General features: G+C 39.5%; 1 protein-coding gene and 1 long non-coding RNA gene across 2 annotated transcripts in view; one reads left to right on the top strand and one right to left on the bottom strand.

Annotated features, from left to right (window-relative positions):
- Positions 1-17388, top strand: part of iqgap1 (IQ motif containing GTPase activating protein 1) — a 40447-nt gene that overhangs the window by 12592 nt on the left and 10467 nt on the right. The window contains exons 3-22 of the mRNA XM_049717772.2: positions 2916-3072; positions 4389-4466; positions 6275-6351; positions 7365-7432; positions 7811-7924; positions 8390-8568; positions 9052-9139; positions 9255-9412; positions 9492-9582; positions 10028-10191; positions 11557-11717; positions 11805-11929; positions 12065-12228; positions 14499-14589; positions 14692-14859; positions 16018-16160; positions 16232-16402; positions 16648-16731; positions 16827-16898; positions 17289-17358. Of these exons, the coding sequence (XP_049573729.1) occupies positions 2916-3072; positions 4389-4466; positions 6275-6351; positions 7365-7432; positions 7811-7924; positions 8390-8568; positions 9052-9139; positions 9255-9412; positions 9492-9582; positions 10028-10191; positions 11557-11717; positions 11805-11929; positions 12065-12228; positions 14499-14589; positions 14692-14859; positions 16018-16160; positions 16232-16402; positions 16648-16731; positions 16827-16898; positions 17289-17358 (2423 nt within the window). The remainder of the gene's footprint in view (positions 1-2915; positions 3073-4388; positions 4467-6274; positions 6352-7364; positions 7433-7810; positions 7925-8389; positions 8569-9051; positions 9140-9254; positions 9413-9491; positions 9583-10027; positions 10192-11556; positions 11718-11804; positions 11930-12064; positions 12229-14498; positions 14590-14691; positions 14860-16017; positions 16161-16231; positions 16403-16647; positions 16732-16826; positions 16899-17288; positions 17359-17388) is intronic.
- On the bottom strand, positions 11298-13992 carry LOC125967109 (uncharacterized). Its single transcript, XR_007480662.1, has 2 exons — positions 13610-13992; positions 11298-13481 (listed from the first exon to the last, which is right to left on the bottom strand). It is a non-coding gene; the product is annotated as an uncharacterized lncRNA (long non-coding RNA).

A 17388-nucleotide genomic window follows, 5' to 3' on the forward strand; every position in this document is an offset into this window, starting at 1 on the left:
AAACTTTCTATTTTAGCAAAAGTGGGCTAAATTTACTTCAAAGAAAAAAATAATCCGCGTCTTTCGTTTCATAATGTCGTCTCAGATTATACTCTTTCAGTACCGCCACACTTTCTCCACACAGAAGACACAGGTTTTCCAGCTACCTCCGTGAAGATATACTCCGACTCCCACTTGTTTGAAACCCCCAGTTCTCAGTGTCCACCTTCCTTTTTGCCATTTTTGAAAGTTAGTTTTACAGTTATGCTGACTGCTAATAATAAACACTGAAATGAAGCAGCGTACTGCTCGGTGCGTCACCGTTGCATTGTGGGAAATGTAGTATTGGTGCGTGTAAAAGATCTGCGAGCTGCCGGCTTGCTGCGGTCTGCGGGCCGGTTCTAATAATAAATCAAGATCATCCCAGGGGCCGTAAAAAACCTTCTCGCGGGCCGGATGTGGCCCGCGGGCCTTGACTCTGACATATGTGTTTTAGACTCTTCAAAAGTTTGAACTACTGTTTTGTGTACTATTCCTATTTGTTGAGACTTGCATGTTACTAATTAAAACTTCAAATGCATTTTGGCTACTTTCCACTTTTGTTAAAACCACTCACCAGCTTTCAAAAATCTCAATTATAGCAGCTGTCTTACAGATTTAGAGGTGGGTGTGTCTGTGTTTGTGTGAGGCTGGAAAGGGTGTGTCGCCTGATAAAGGAGCCATTAGCCTTTCACTGCTCCAGTGCATAGTGAAAGGGGGAGTTTGTTCCTGTCTGGCAGGCCTAGCCTTGGCACTACGGGACGGCCACCCCGACTTCAATAGAAAGCCTGTGTCCCAACATCTCTAGTTGTTTCAGCTGAGAGGGTGCTGGCTGCAGAGAGACATGTTGGTGTGTAGCCGTGTATGTGTATGAGGTCCAAGTATCTCAAATGATTTAAAGTGTAATGTTTTTAAGATTGTGACTAGACTCAAATAGAGTAAATCACTAAGGTATGTACACATAGCTCCGGTTCCGTAAATAGGTAAGCGTGAGGTGTAGCTGTTGTAAATGATTATTAAATGTTCCAACCATGCCGTTGCTTGACAAAGACCTCAGTTGTGGATAAGTGGGAGTGTTTTCTTAGCAGCATGAAAACAGTGAGACTGCATGTGCCTATTTCGAAAAGGCCAAGTGTGACCTCACTCTGTCTGCCCTCACTCTGAGTTTCCTTGCCAGCCAAGATAATCTCAAGGCTTTCCTAATCAGATTTGATACAAGAAGGTCTTAATGTAAATAATTCAAATTGAACATCGGTGACAGGAGTAAAGCATGAAAGTGTAAATGTGAATTTTACCTTGGCTAAGAAGTTTGGAATGTTATTCTTTGTGTGATTAGAGGACTTTCCTGTGACCAATCTGGATGTCCTTTCTTCCTTATCTTAACGGTACAACATAGTTTCTTCCTTGCCACTAATCTTATTTTAACGGTACATTGTATCGTGCCTGTCTCCTGACAGGGTTAACACAAACCTTTCATGTGCAGCCGACAGAGCAAGCAATGCAAATTTATCTTTATCACCAAAACTAGATGGCCAAGTCGTCTCATTTTTTTGTTCAATAAGTCTTTCCTGAAATAATACTTCAGATTTATTCAGACGGTAGTGGTTTTTTTTTCTTTTCTTATAGTTTTGCATTTAGTCCGAGAAAGTTTTCTTGACCTCTTGGCTAAAATGAGTCTCTTGAGTGTGGTTAACAAAGATATGCCAAGACCATTGTACTTTTACATTGTTCTCGTTTGTCATAACTGGCTTGTTCCGGAAGATCTATTCAATGTAGCACTTTTTTTGCAGTTCTCTGCGCTAAAAGGCAAACCAAAGACTGAAAAAGTGAAGCAAATAGAGCTGAGCTAAGCAGAACCTGTTTAAGACAGGCGTTTGACATCCGCCATGTCTTCCACTTCAACACAGAGTTGCAAAAAATGACTGTATCAATGATTCCTTAAGCTTTCAACTTTGTCATTGAAACGCTTAATTACAGTTTCTCAAGTGTTAGTATAGTGTGGGCAAAGTAATTAGTGCCTTTTAACTTACTGCAAGCTTGTCAAAAAAAAAAAAGACATTGAATCAGCAATTTGTGCTGGGTGTCATTTCAACGTTCCAAAGGACCAAGGTGAACTGCTTAGTCACTAATACTAATTTTCTTAATCTGTTTTAGTCATAGACCAACATGACACATTTTCATGTTTCAGCTTGTTTACGTAACTACTTGATGTCATCACACTCATTTGAATGGAACAATATGTTGCCACGCCAAAAAAGACCTGTCAAAGCAGGTGACTTGTGAACCCAGAGATTCTTCATGTTCAAATAAAAAATATGCCGATACAATTATTTGTTAAAGCTTCTTTTAAAAGTTACACATAAGTTACATGCAAACACATTAATACAAATATTTATAAGCATATTCTATTAAGCTAAAATGTATTTCTTCTGCTTAAAGGAAGTACATTTAGCTACACTACCCGTTTGTTCAAGTTACCGGGCGCTGAAGACATGAGTTTGTGGAATTCAGTCACACCAGAAGGATCCATGTAGCAGAGCTCAGCAGGTCTCCCTGATGGCTAAGGCCTAACACAGGGCAAGAATGTAGTTTCACATTATGACCTAAAAGAAATGAAATGTGACACATGAGGAATGCTGAGAACTCTATTTGAGATGCTAAACAGGACTAGGTTATTTGTGTTCAAACAAAGGCGCTTTTGGAATGGAATGAGCTATGAATTTCAATAAAAAGGCATCTCAACTTCAACGGAATGGTCTTTGTGGAACTTGTGTTTTTTTTTTCTTCTGGCTAAAAATGTCATTTAATAATTTGTGATAAAAGCTTCTTAGCAATAATTAAGTCAAACAGACACTCTACAAGAAATGACTGACGTGGATCTAATGTTGAACTTGCAGATGGATGGAGGCCTGTTTGGATGAAGAGTTACCTCCAACCACTGAGCTGGAGGAGGGTCTGCGGAATGGAGTTTATCTGGCCAAACTTGGCAACTTCTTTGCACCACGCACCGTCTCCCTTAAGAAGATCTATGATCGTGAGCAGACTCGTTACAAGGTGATGGAAACTTGTGTATTTCAGCAAATTTGGTATTTATAAAGGTTGTGAAAAATGTTCACCCCTGACCCTAACCAGCTTTACATGCAGAAAATAATCTACTGACAGACGATTTAAAACACCTTTATTTACATTTTCCTACACAAGCTAACTCAATATGCTTCACACAAATAAAAGTACATCATTTAAAAACATTTACAAAACAAAGGAGTTCAAGACATTGAAAACCAAAGTAAAGGAATAAAAGTAGCTTCCTAAAATTACTAACAGGACGTACAGTGCAAGCGAACATGAAAAATGCTTTGAAAGACTTTAATCATTTGTATGGGAAAAGAGCATAGTTTTAAACCTGGACGTAAAAGCATTCACACTAGGGGCTGATGTCACTTCTGTTGGCAACTTGTTCCATTTGTGTGTTGTGTGCTGCAGAACAACTAAATTATGCTACCATGTTTGCGGTGAGGTCAGGGGCTCGACTAATTGACCAAAGAGGCTTGCGTTCCAACACCATTTCTTGATTGTGTTCCAAACCATGATTTATAGGCCAGTAGCATGAGCTGCAGTGTTCTGAATGAGCTGCGGCAGTTTGATGCTCTTTGGTAAAAGCCCAGTCAGAAGTTCAAAACACAAAAGCCAAAGGAAATGTTGGTTCAACTAGTCATTCATTTCTTTTAGACAGTGACACAACACTTTAATTTAACTGGTGTCATTATCAGCTGCATTGGTCTGAAGAATTTGATTTTAAGCATATAGGAACTGAACAGAAGGACTCATATTACCACACTATGATATTCTGTACAGTGAAACATCAAGTTACAAACTTAAGTGGTTCAGTAAGTCTGTTTGTAACCTAAAATGTTTCAATAAATGACATACACACTGAATAGGTTACCAAATATTGTTCCCGTTATTAAGGGTATGATACATCATAGTTTGTTAATCACATTGAAACGTTTCCAGAGAGTATGACAATGCAGCGTAAATAATTCATCAAGATGCTGAAAGCTGTATGCAGAAAAGCGATTGAAGCGATGAATCATGTAATGATGCTGAACTTTTGCTCTTACTCCTATGAATGAACACGCAAGTATTGTTTAACTTGCCCTAATTGTTCTTGAAGGTTTTTATGACCTTTTGCCTACAAACCTCCTATGACCAAATTTGGTCAATTTCATATTTATTCCACAAATTGCTTCTATTGGGCAGTCCCCACCTGCATGTGTTGATTTGACAACGTATTGATTGAACTAAACTGTTGAAAATGCCGTTTCTGATTATCATTATAATCTCAACTCTTTTTCCCCTCCGTCTCACAGGCCACAGGGCTCCATTTCAGGCACACTGATAATGTCATCCAGTGGCTCAATGCCATGTCTGAGAAAGGCCTTCCAAAGGTGAGCAGGGCAATATATTTCTGTGTTACCTATACAAATTCCACCTCAAATTATGCAACAGATATTTAGTTGAGTGAATGAAAAACACATTTCTTTGCTGTATCACCATTAGCAGCTTAGCTGTACATCCTGGACTGAACTAATTGCCATGCAATAGCAGGACAAATTTCTAATGACTAAATAATAATAATAATAATAATAGTAATATAGCCTAGCACCTTTTTACTAACATGAACTACTTAGTAACAAAGAAAACCGAACAGAAGACAAACACATCATCCAGTATAAGCCCCGCCTACTGTCCTTAAATATGTGAAAATCTCTCAGAATGTTTCTTTTTTAATGTCATGTATTGAGCAGAATAATGTGGTCCAGAGGAGTTGTGCCATTGCGGAGGTACCCATGAAGTTTAGTAGTTCAGCTGTTTATGCTTGTACAATTATGCAGCCTCCAAAAATACATTAGTCCTTCACACTTCGATGAGCAGAGATTTGGTCAGATGTCATATTTTGAAGAACAATTAAAGCTTTTAGTAATATTTTGAAAACTACTATCACATATAAGCGCACTGCTTGGCACGCCCGTCTCACAGTGCAGATGTCGTAGGTTTGATTCCGGGCTTTGACCTTCCTGTGTGGAGTTGTTGTTCTCATGCCTGCGTGAATTTCCTCCCTTATTCCCAAAACATGCATGGTAGGCCGATTGAGCACTCCAAATTGTCTGTAGGTGTGAGTGTGGATGGATGTTTGTTTGTCTGTGTGCCCTGCGATCGGCTGGCGGCCAGATCAGGATGTGCCCCGCCTACTTCCCAAACACAGCTCCAGCACACCCATGTCCATCATGAGGATAAAGTGGTTCCGAAAATGGATGCATGGTATCATATATACCGTAATTTCCGGACTATAAGCCGCGACTTTTTTCCAAAATTTTGAACCCTGCGGCTTATAGTCAGGTGCGGCTTATATAAGATTTTTTTCGTGATTTTTGTGATGACTTGATCACTTTTATGCACTCGTAAAAAGGCTGTGGACCACTGTTGTGCGGTATCTTGAAGAAAAAAACAACAACAAAAATACTATTTTGAAACACTACTATGGCTGCTGCTTATTCTGGCTGTGTTGCTTGTGACTATTATGAGCTTTAGTAGGAATGCACGCTAGGTGACCTGCGTCAAAGGGCTCTAAACCCTTTCTCTTAGAGATTACACAAAGCAGTGGCGCCATCTGCATTGTATTAAAACCCAATCAATCAGCATTTAAATTCAATTCTTCTGACATTTTGCTCACCAAAAACAAGTTGTAATGAATGTGAACTTTTAATGCATTTTATTCAGAAGGTTACTTTGAACCCTGAGGCTTAAATGGCGGCGAGGCGTATTTATGGATTTTTACGGCTTTCTGTGTACTGTCCTTCTTTGTAAAAAACTCATGTGCACGTGCGGCTTATAGTCCGGTGCGGCTTATGTAAGAAAAAAACTAAAATATCCCTGAATTTTAGCTCGTGCGGCTTATAGTCCGGTGCAGCTTATAGTCCGGAAATTACGGTAGCTATTGACACTTAGATGGTTTGAAGCTTTGGTAACTGTTCCTTTGTGACCAGTAAGCAGTACCTATTCTGTTGAAGTATACTTGAGCAATACACCAAATGGTCTATTATTCTCATTTTTAGTTTCACTTGTTCTGTAACGTGCTCATCAAATGACTCTGATATGGAATTGAACATATTCAAATCTAAGCAGGACGCCGCCTGCATGATGGTGACATGCTTTTATAATTGCACTACAGCATGAATTGTTCTTGTTGTTTCAGATCTTCTACCCCGAGACAACAGACATATATGACAGAAAGAACATGCCACGTTGCATTTACTGCATACATGCACTAAGGTACTCAGTTTCTGAATCTTCTTACAGTTGCTATTTCAAATTCATGTCTGATTGATCAGTTAGGCTGTGGGGCACACGCATTCGGAATAGGGCCTAAAGTGAACAAATTAGTTAAATATGATACACATTCCAATACTGGTAATACAAAACACACATGACAAGCACAAATGTCCTCAACTTAATTATTTAAATGCATTGCGCCACACAATGCATTCTGGGAACTGAAAAGGAAAGTTTTTTTTTTTTAACACAGCATTTGATACCCATTTAAATGCATTGGAGAAGAAAAATTTTATTTTTTGCAATATATACTTTTTAAATTAACACACAGACAAACACCCATTCACACTCACAATCACACCTAAATAACTATATGCAATAAACTATAAATTAATCGGCTGATTAATCGGTAATCAGTGTTTCTTTTCTCTCCCCAAAAAGTTTGCATTGGCCAAAAAAAAAAAAAAATCGAGAATCTGCCATGTTTATTACTCAGATTTTCATTTGGCAACATCCATTACCTTGTTTGGTTTGTCTCGCTTCAACGGATGTGATGTAATAGATAAGAAAACGTCATAGAAAACGGAGAAATCTGAACTGAGTAAAAAATAGCCCCCCAAAACAATCATAACAGTATCTCTGCAGCACCTGGAGGGATATATTACAAATTTCTACACTCCTGGATACTCCAGATACACAAGAAAATGATTTTAAAAGCAAAAAAATAAATAAAATTGAAATTGCGATTGAACATGTTATTATTGTATACCAGTCTTCATGGTCAGTAATAAATATTGTCTCATTATTAAGTATGTAAAAGAGTTTGTACAACCAATGCATGGAACTTTGAACAATTACGTTATTGCTACCACATGAGTAATATAGATCAGATCACTAAACCATGTTGCCATAGCGAGGAGATGGCTGCTGTTCTCCATGTTTTTGTAATACAAAAAATGAAAAGATACTAAGTCTTGTAGACACTATTTTAATGTTTCATCTTTGTTTTACAGCCTGTACCTGTTTAAGCTGGGCCTTGCGCCGCAGATTCAGGATCTCTATGGGAAAGTAGATTTCACTGGTAAGACTGTGAACCTGCAAACAAGCCTCCTTTTGTCTGCGATTCTGTGAACTTAGCCACATTAACAAAGTTAACATGCATACGCTGAATGTATCTGCACACTGCACAAGGTTAGGGTTGAATGTTTTCCAACCAACTGTGGTGCGCAGGAGCTTCTGGAAATGTTAAAGTCATTAGTAATTGTGAGCACTTTTTCCTGTGTGTGGACTTATTGCTTTGCTCCGTCCCAAAGCCAGAGCCAGAATGCACTTTACCACACGTAAGCCAGGGACAATCTGTCTTAGTCTCCCAGCTCCCTAGCAGGGCCCATGTGCTTTTGCCTCTCTCTTTTCCCTACCGTCATGGTCTCTTACTTCTGCTGTGTCTACTCTTTCCCAGAGGAGGAGATCAACAACATGAAGAGTGAGCTGGAAAAGTATGGGATCCAGATGCCCGCCTTCAGCAAGATTGGTGGAATCCTGGCCAATGAGCTCTCCGTAGATGAAGCTGCATGTGAGAGTTGCTCAGATGTCAAGGGGGGGTTCCCCATTAACCCCATAAATGCCATTATCGCCTCAGTTTACTTATATATTGAAAGAAGATGTTTCCTACCTTTATTTGTAGCCTGATCTGATTTAATACTATTGTTTTTTTTAATACTCATTGACTGCCTTTCTATGACAACAAAATACATAAGCAGGATATTTGCTGTACTATATTTAAAATATTGCATTCCTAAGGGTCATTAGTTTTACTGTGTGCCCGCAGGGAAGCTATTAAAGACAACAATGTGAATGCGATGACAGTGCAGAAAGAATTGCGCAGCGCTTTTTTTTTAGAGGCCATACAGAAACAGAGAGTACTGATCAATAATATTTGTTGTTTATATTTATGATCTTTAATAAACCAAATTAGATAAAAGCCCTTTTCTGATTCATGCGAGCCACTTTCTCATCAGGCGTCCCTTTTTGCCCTCAGTACATGCTGCTGTGATCGCCATCAACGAGGCTATCGACCAGGGCGTTCCAGAGGGCACAATGGCCGCCATGCAAAACCCCAATGCCATGCTGGTCAACGTGGACCGCAACTCTGCCCGCCAGTATCATCAAACATTATACCAGGCCAAAGGCGAGAAGGTGGCCAGTTCACGCAAACGGGTAAGATGTGTGTGGTTAATGATGTGCAGATGTTTCACTTGGCTTGATATGAATGGTGACCTGAAGCTCTTTTTTCCAGAGAGAATAAAAAGTGATTGAGGATAAACACATAGTTGAATGTGAAGTAGCCTGAGGCAACACACAAAGCAGCTTGACAACATGAAATTTAACATTTATTGTCCTGCGTGCAACCCATGATGACCACTTTAACATTTTTGTCTCTAACTGCAGAAATTAATGTAGGGTGCATAATGTTTCAGGGAAAAAAAGGTTAATTTTACCAATACTGGAGGGCATACATTGAACCAAAGAAGTACATGCCAGTCAATTATTATGATAAATGCACTACCACTTTTACTTTGTTTTTGCCCATAAACTGTTTGTGTATATTGTTTTGTCATAACAGCAAACCCGAGTCATATTTAATGTTATACAAATATAGTACTGGAGTTTAATTACATGTATGTTGTTCTGGTCATACAGCAAATGGAGAATATTGATGCTGAGAGAGATATCTACGATGAGCTTCTCACCCAGGCTGAAATCCAGGGCAATGTTAACAAAGTTAATGGTGAGTGATTAGTCTGGACTCAACAACAAGTTCCTTGTTGTGAAAGTTCTGTACAACAAGTTCTGTAGTCAAATGTCAATGTCTTTTTTTTTTTTTTTTCTTTCCCCCCCAATAGTGAATAATGCCTTAAGTGCTGCTGAACAGGCTTTGCTGAGTGGGGATGAGAATAAATTATATGAGGCATTAATGGCTATGGGCATTCAGAACCTACTGGCCCACAACAAAGCCTGGTACCTGAAACAACTCCTGGCTGACAGAGAGAACAAAGAACTAGTAGGATGCATGTTGTGTCTATTGAAATTCTTTGTCTTTTTTTGCTAATGTAATCTCATAGACATCTTCCACATTAAAGTATCAGGCATCTCCAGGCCAAGCGCTGACTAAGGATGAGCTGCAGGCTGGTGTGGACGCGGCAAATGACTTAGCAGAGAGCTACATAAAGAGTATGTGCACCCATCAAACAAACAAACGAACGAGCAAACGCACGCATACTTAGACAATATTATTGGAATTCTTCCACATTGTATCAGATGTTCTGGTAAAAGTTTCCATCCTATAGTTCCTTCCCGTCATTATATGACCGGCATCGTCTGCGTTTCAATTGGTCCTGCACCGCAGCTTTGATTAAAACAACACCATTAGATTTACTCTAAAAGGCTGTTTATTTGGACGCAATGTTATTGATTTGGTGTTGCAACCTAGAGTGCTGATTCTTCGTATTAGCTCATTCAATTATTTAAGGCCGTCTTTTAGCAGAATTTATTTGCATTACCCCTGAAAGTGCTCATTTTATCAAGTGATCTTTTATTTACATGTGAACTGAGAGAATATTGACTTGTTTTACGCAAATAGAATTTGTAATGCCTTGCTTTTGTTAATTGGATGTAGTGTTAAAGGCAGTGGAGCGCATCAACTTTGCCATTAGGGAAGGTGTACCAGAGAATACTGTAGAGGAGCTGATGAACCCTGACGCTCAGCTTCCTGAAGTCTATCCCAGTGCTGCAAATCTTTACCAGCGAGAGCTGTCCAGCTTGCAACAGCAAAGCCCAGAGGTACCCACAACAAAACACACACAATTACACAGAGCAAAACCATGACAGTAATCACTAGTAGCCTCTCACCTGAGTTGAATTAGGGTTAGCCATTACAGTAATCCCTCGCCACTTCGCGCGTCACCTATTGCGGCCGCGGTGCATTGTGGGTTTTTATGAAAACAAATATTGCTGATATATTCGGTGCATCGCAGCTTTGTCTGCCCATATGACTTTACAGCACACTATTGGCCAGTAGAGGAGACGAGACCAATGGGAACATGTTGATCTGTATCCTTGCTGCTAATTGTCTTAGAACTGCAAGAGCAGTTAATTCATAATCCACAAATTAAACATTAATCAAAACGCTGTGTTTTGACTAGTTGGACTGTACAGAACATATTATTGCAATGGCAAATTTTGTGTTCACTTCCCGTTTAAACTCAATTCCAGGCACTGCTACTGTACACAAATCAGCATACATACATAAATTCCAGGTTTACAAGAGTAATATTTAGCTGTATTTTATTACGGTGGTGTATATTTATTTCCCTTGTATGTCACTCATATTTAACTAATCTGTGGCCCCAATGTGGGCAACATCTAAAAAATGGATTGATGGCTCCAGAAAAACAAAAAAAATGTTCACCACCTTGCAAACCAAGTTCAATGCTGAGAAAAATCAGTTGAAGTGTAAAAACCCTTTATAACTCCCCATCTGTGCCTTATCAAGATTATATTCTACTCCCATTATATTATTGGTGCTTGCAGTCGCGGGTGGTGCATTTCAGATGAAGGCCTTTCTTTACTTAGCCCGCCTACGCCTCCTTGACAAATATTCTTCAATAGGGAAAGTTTTATTACCAACCTGGCTGTGTACTTATTGAACATGAAATCTGATTGGGTCGCATTGGTTTAAAAAAAATAAAAATAAAAGACGAACCATTTTGACTATGCTTATTTGGTATTGGCCAGCAATCTTGATTCTGGCTGCCCTGGGAAGTTTACATTGATATGGTAACACATACAGTAGAAACTGATATCTTGACCAAAAAAAAAACAAAAAACGCAAATGACCGGAAATTGTGCAGCCAATACAAGCTATGAAATGAATACAAAACACAGAATTAAAGTAATACAATTTCTTGTAATTTGTACACTCATGTCTGTGCTTTTGAGAGTGTTTAGAATAGCAGAGAAGGCTTTGAAACGCTTCAGTGCGCCACTTGGTGCTTGAAATGTTAAAAATGTTAGATTATTTTTTATGTGAGTTTACATATTCCAAGCTTTAGAAAATAAATAAATCAATTTTTCTTTTAAGGTTTGATCTTAATCTTGGGAAAGATACATGAATAACGTGGACAATTTTGGGTATCTATTTTGCAGAACTCTCTATCGCATCCAGAGCTGCTCGTTGCAGTTGAGATGTTGTCATCAGTGGTGTTGATAAATGAGGCCATTGATGTTGGAGACCGGGCCACGCTCTGGAGACAACTGTCCAGCTCCATCACAGGGCTTAGTAATGTGGAGCCTGAATATGCACAGAGGTGAGTACAGGCACACAGACATCAATAAGATTGTCAGATGGGTTTACACAATGTAATATTAATAGTGTTGTACTAATTGCGCCTTAGGTACATGGATGAGCTGATTCGTCTTAAGGCAGCAGCCAGGGAGGAGGGCTGTGATAATCTCACCTGGAATGACATACAAGCTTGTATTGATCAGGTCAACATGTCCGTACAGGAGGAGCATGAACGTAAGACACGTACCCATATTGGCACAAATACTTGAAATAATCAACCTAGAGATATCATTTTTATGTAATAAAAAAGCTATAGCATTTGCACAAAACATTTTTCTCTCTCAGTATCTTAAAACACGTGTTTTGTAGGAATTGCAGCCATCGGACTGATCAATGAGGCCTTGGATGAAGGGGATCCTTTGAAGACCCTGGCCATGTTGCAGAACCCATCAGCCAAGCTCACCGACGTAGACCCGTCTGTAGCTCAGCACTACCACGACAAACTTCTCGAGGCCCGCAGGGAGAAAGCGCATGTAAGATCTACCTAAATATTACTCAAGGAGGTTAAGCAATATTTCCATGAAGGCAGTGTTGAAACAAACTTTGAAAAAATGATTGCACATAATGTAGCACTTTTTCAAAACTGTGAAAGGTCTACTCTAACCAGAGATGATGCACGCAGTAAATATCCACTGCTTGAAAATAATTCAACAAAATAGATGCATACTACTGTGAATGTTTGATCACAAGGCTTGCAGACATATGACACTTACAGACGGCTTGGTTTGACTCAGGCCTATGATGATTCATGCGGTCAGATGATGTCATGCTGGGATCATCTCTGCCTCTCACTTCCTGTCGCTTCCTTAATACTTGTTTTCTTTACATGCCTTTCCTTGGTTTTATTTGCGCAAACTTTTATCAAAGACGAAACACTGTTGATCCCAGTCTAGGAAACCAGACTGACTGACTCATTGTCCTTTGTTTTGCATGTGCACACCATATTTGGTTTGGTGCTCTGCCACGGAAAATAAATTGTTAACCAAAGTAATGCTAAATTTGTTTTTCCCCCTCAGAGCTGTTTAATACGCTTCATAGTTCCAATTTTGACACTGTATTTCTCAAAGACTATTTCTAGGGACATATGCCATTAATCAATTTCTGCAGTTTTGCAGAATTTGCAGTTCAGAAGATAAATAACTAAATGTTCTCAAGCCCCCCTAAAATATTAAGTTGTTTACCAGGGCTAAATCTGAGGATGCAGTGTACTTATCCCCAAATATCAACAGCAGCGTTCACACAAACCCTTAAATACATACAGTATTATGTGAACTCATGACAAAGAAAACAAAGCGATTGAAGGAGCGCTATTTTCATGCCTTTTGACAGGAAATAACAAGCACAAGCTCCAAAACCTTTCTTCCATAAAGGGACAGAAAGTTTGCTGCTACAGTTGATTGGCTCCACCCATGAGCACAGGCGTCTTGTTTTTCGTCAGGCAGTGTGAGGTGATATGTGTTAAACAAGAGTTAGTTAGAAAAGTGCAATATTGGATTTCTGAGGCTTGCTGGAGCATTGCTGTTTAGACTTAAGAATCAAAGCTACAGTGGAGGTGTGGTCAGGCTGAAAGTGATTTTAGGTCAGAGGCAATGAAACAACATGTGGTTCTTGCTGGTTCATCATTACCTTTGCAGTATTAGAACTGCGAGATAGAGAGAAGGTGTCATGAGCCTCGAAAAACAGCAGGAAGTTCTGCAGACTCGGCTCTATACTGTCTGCAGTCCTTCTGAAAATTGACATATCGCAAACTGACACATTCTGCTTATGTAGACTTGTAATTTAAAATTAAAACAAAAATCTGATCGTAGTTTCTAAGCAAGCACACGTGTGAAGATGAGTTATTATTTTTCTGACCTTCCGGCTTTCACTTCCTCTTTAGTTGTATGACATGTTAATATGTGACAAGCTGTGCCACAGTTACGTATTGCACCGGTTGCCTCACTTCTCAGGCACCACACCCTTACTGGGTGCCTCCTGCAGTCATTATTCACCTTCTGCAAATACGATGTAAAACACCTACTGCCAGTAACACTAATCGGGTTTAAATAAACCTGACAAGATAGTTTGGGAGACCAGCTGCACGTTGCTACAGATGTTTGTAGCTCTACTTGCCCCTTTGGACTTAAGATCAGGTATCAGTTTGACTCACCCGCCCCTTCTCCAAATGCGCACACCTCCTCTCTTCTCCTCTGCCCTGCAGCACAACAAGAAGGGCAGGGCTGGAACCACATGAGGTGGCTGTTAGACACAGGGCAATAGTGCCTCGTATAGAGAAGGAGTGCGCCATCTGGATACACAAAAGGGTTACTACAGTGTATTATGGAGCTTATTGGTGTGACTCACCACAATTTCACATCAAATGTTATATCTATTTTTTGCATCTGTTTCAACATTCATTGGTTGATTTTGGAGACATGCCTAATATTGTGCAGAGTAAATGAGAATTTATGGCCTAATGTTTTGAAATGTTTGTTTTGAATACAGCGACACCGTGGAGTCCCCCCCCCCCCCCCCCCCACACACACAAAAAAAATAAAATAAAGTGGTTGATTTAGTACTATGGGCGTTCATCCATTAAAATAATATGTTTTGATATACTGTGTTTAAAGCTCAATGATTTAATTTTCTAAGATTGGATACACTCGCATCTTTTCAATCAAAACCTTTTTGATCCAAATTGTTCATTGTTCCACTCCTAGTTAGTACATATGCACGCTCAGCAAGTTTTTCATTGTGCATCCAGGAAACGCAAGATCCTTCTGCTGTGCTTTGGCTGGATGAGATCCAGGATGCTATTCTCAAGGCTAACCAGGACACAAAGGACGCCTTGTTGTGTAAGCGCACACTTTTGTTCACGCAGCATACAAGTGGGGGATTAGAAAGTTTGTGACATTGTGCAAGCTTGCTTTTTTTCAATGCGGTTTTTATGTCAACAGTCTCTCAGTCTGTTCATGCCATAAATGAGGCTGTGGACACTGGCGATGCCGCTCAGACCGTCACCGCGCTGCGTAACCCTGGAGCAGGACTCTATGGAGTCACTTCTGAATGTGCGCAGACCTACCAAGATGACTTGGCCAAAGTTAAGGAAGTGAAGAAGAAAGATGGTAAGGACTTAACCAAGTAGGTTGAAGAATTACACTGCTTTTCTGTATTGACAACATGTTTTTTAATTGATTCACACCCACATTATTCAGTACTTTTGTTGTTCATGCCAAGCAGTCATCAAATTGAAGTGAAACGTGTACTAGCACTTTACACTAGCTTAACGCTATATAGACATGTCCTGCATGGGAAACATGTCTATCTACTCTTTCGGGAAGACAATCTTAAAACTTTTATACACCCGTGGGAATTTGGGCCATTTCATCCCATTAGGCCAGGGGTGTCAAATTCATTTTTTTCACGGGTCGCATTGTAGTCATAGCTTCTTTCGAAGGGCCATTATGACTGTCAACCCAAATAAATGTATGAGCACCTCATATTATATACAGTAAAAGCTACAAAACAAACTGACAAATAACTCGTTTTCAAATCAGACGAGTAAAAACTGGTCAAATATTAAAAAAAAAAAAAGGTATTATTAAAAGTGAAGACAATTTGCAATTCTAGTAGTGACACAAATTTGATGCACAATTTGTCTTTGCGGGACACATAAAATGATGTGGCGGGCCGTATCTGGCCCCCGGGCGTTAAGTTTGACACCTGTGCATTAGGCGGTTCAACTGGATGGCTGATTGTGTAATATTGGTCAAATTTTTCTTGCCAAAATAATTTAAATTTGTGCTCTGAAGAAGCATTTCCCTATCTGCTTTCACAGAATGAAGAACTAATGGTTAAAGATTAACGTCTCATTATTTAGTTGTACTAAGTTCATTTTGTCTTCACGTGTAGATTAGTTGACTCGTTCTTTTATCACAGACAAATGATTTAGGTTGTTTTATTTACCTGACATGTTTCGGTGTGTACTTCCGCCTTCATCAGAGTGTCACTGGTGTAGGTGTGACGGATCTTTATCAGCTGATGAATGAAGGTGTGGCTCATCTATCATGAATTTAAATTAATATTATTATTAATAATTAATAAATTTCTTAAATTAGAGTCATCATTGACATCCTGATCCACTGAAGAGGATATAGCAGATTGTCCAATCAAGCATTTTTGAAATTATCCAATCATGTATCCAAGATAAAACATAAAACAACATTCATTTTAGCCCTGGTTGAATGTTTACCTATGCTTTAATTTTTTTGGACCATATCCAGGTGATAACGGCAGTGAGTGGGTACAACACTGGGTGAAAGGTGGACACAACTACTACTACAACCTTAATACAAAAGAGGGTACCTGGGTGGAACCAGCAGGTTTCCTCCAGAACAACACACAGCTCAACAAGGAGGACATTCAGGTATAATGTAGTTATGCAGTGTAGCATAATCTCTGCTGTGTTAACTTTTTTTTTTGTTTTGCTCCCCTCAGTCCGTAGTTTCAGGAGTAACAACAGCGTACAATCGAGAGCAGTTGTGGTTGGCGAACGAGGCTCTCATTACTAAGCTGCAAGCTCGTTGCCGTGGCTACCTGGTGAGGAAGGGCCAAAAGAAGAGGATGGACTTCCTAAAATCACAAGAGCCAGCTGTTACACAAATACAGGTGAACTCGGGGTTGTTTAATGTGCATACTGAGAGACAGCCCCAAGATACAACTTTACAAAAAACATTACGTTTCGTATTTCGTGACTGAAAACACAATAAAAAGCTGTGCTCTGTGCTTTGTGGTGGATTTTCGACACAATACAAAAAAACATATCACAATGTATCGCAATATCAATATTGCACAACTTGCTAAGAATATTTTTGAATTTTAATATATTTAGCTCTCTAATCATTTCCCCCCAGGCTCACTGGAAAGGCTACAAACAGAGGAAGGATTTCAAGGACCGTAAAAAGTATTTAGAAGACCACAGTAATGATGCTGTAAAGGTGAAATACAGTCTTATGGCAATAATGTCAATGCAATCAGAAGCAATACGAGACTTTCCACTTCAGCATAAATGATTACTATTCTTCTCTCCCAGATCCAATCAATGGTTCGAATGCATCAAGCTCGTAAAAAGTACCGGGATCGTCTACAGTACTTCAAGGATCATGTAAGTATTACCTATATGTGTTTGTGTGTGTGTGCGAGTGCGTGCGTGTGAGTGGAGAGAATCAGTGTTTTGTATTGTGATAGCTTACATGCAAAGGAAAGTTTTATTGAATATATAATCCTTCCTCATGCCAATCCTAATAATTCTTGGTTGTAATGTCAAAAATGCAATCATGTCATTTAGAACAAAAAGTAATAATACGATGTTGTGTGTTGTGTTTTAATTAATGGTTTAAATCACTTCCTGTCACACACATTTCGCTGAGGTCCTTTGGGGTTTTGGGGGCAGTGGGCTCATTTAGTACGCTTTAGCGATGTGATTTGTATTGGATTCTGTGCCGTTCCTAACATGGACTATTGAGCGGCCGAGTGATAGATGTTTTTACCCCAGATCAAAGATGTAGTGAAGATTCAGGCTTTCATCAGAGCCAACAAGGCCAGGGACGACTACAAGACGCTGAGTAAGATGGAAATGCACATTTTATGTCAAC

The sequence above is a fragment of the Syngnathus scovelli genome, chromosome 4, assembly GCF_024217435.2.
Source record: "Syngnathus scovelli strain Florida chromosome 4, RoL_Ssco_1.2, whole genome shotgun sequence".
NCBI classification, from domain to species: Eukaryota; Metazoa; Chordata; class Actinopteri; order Syngnathiformes; family Syngnathidae; genus Syngnathus; species Syngnathus scovelli.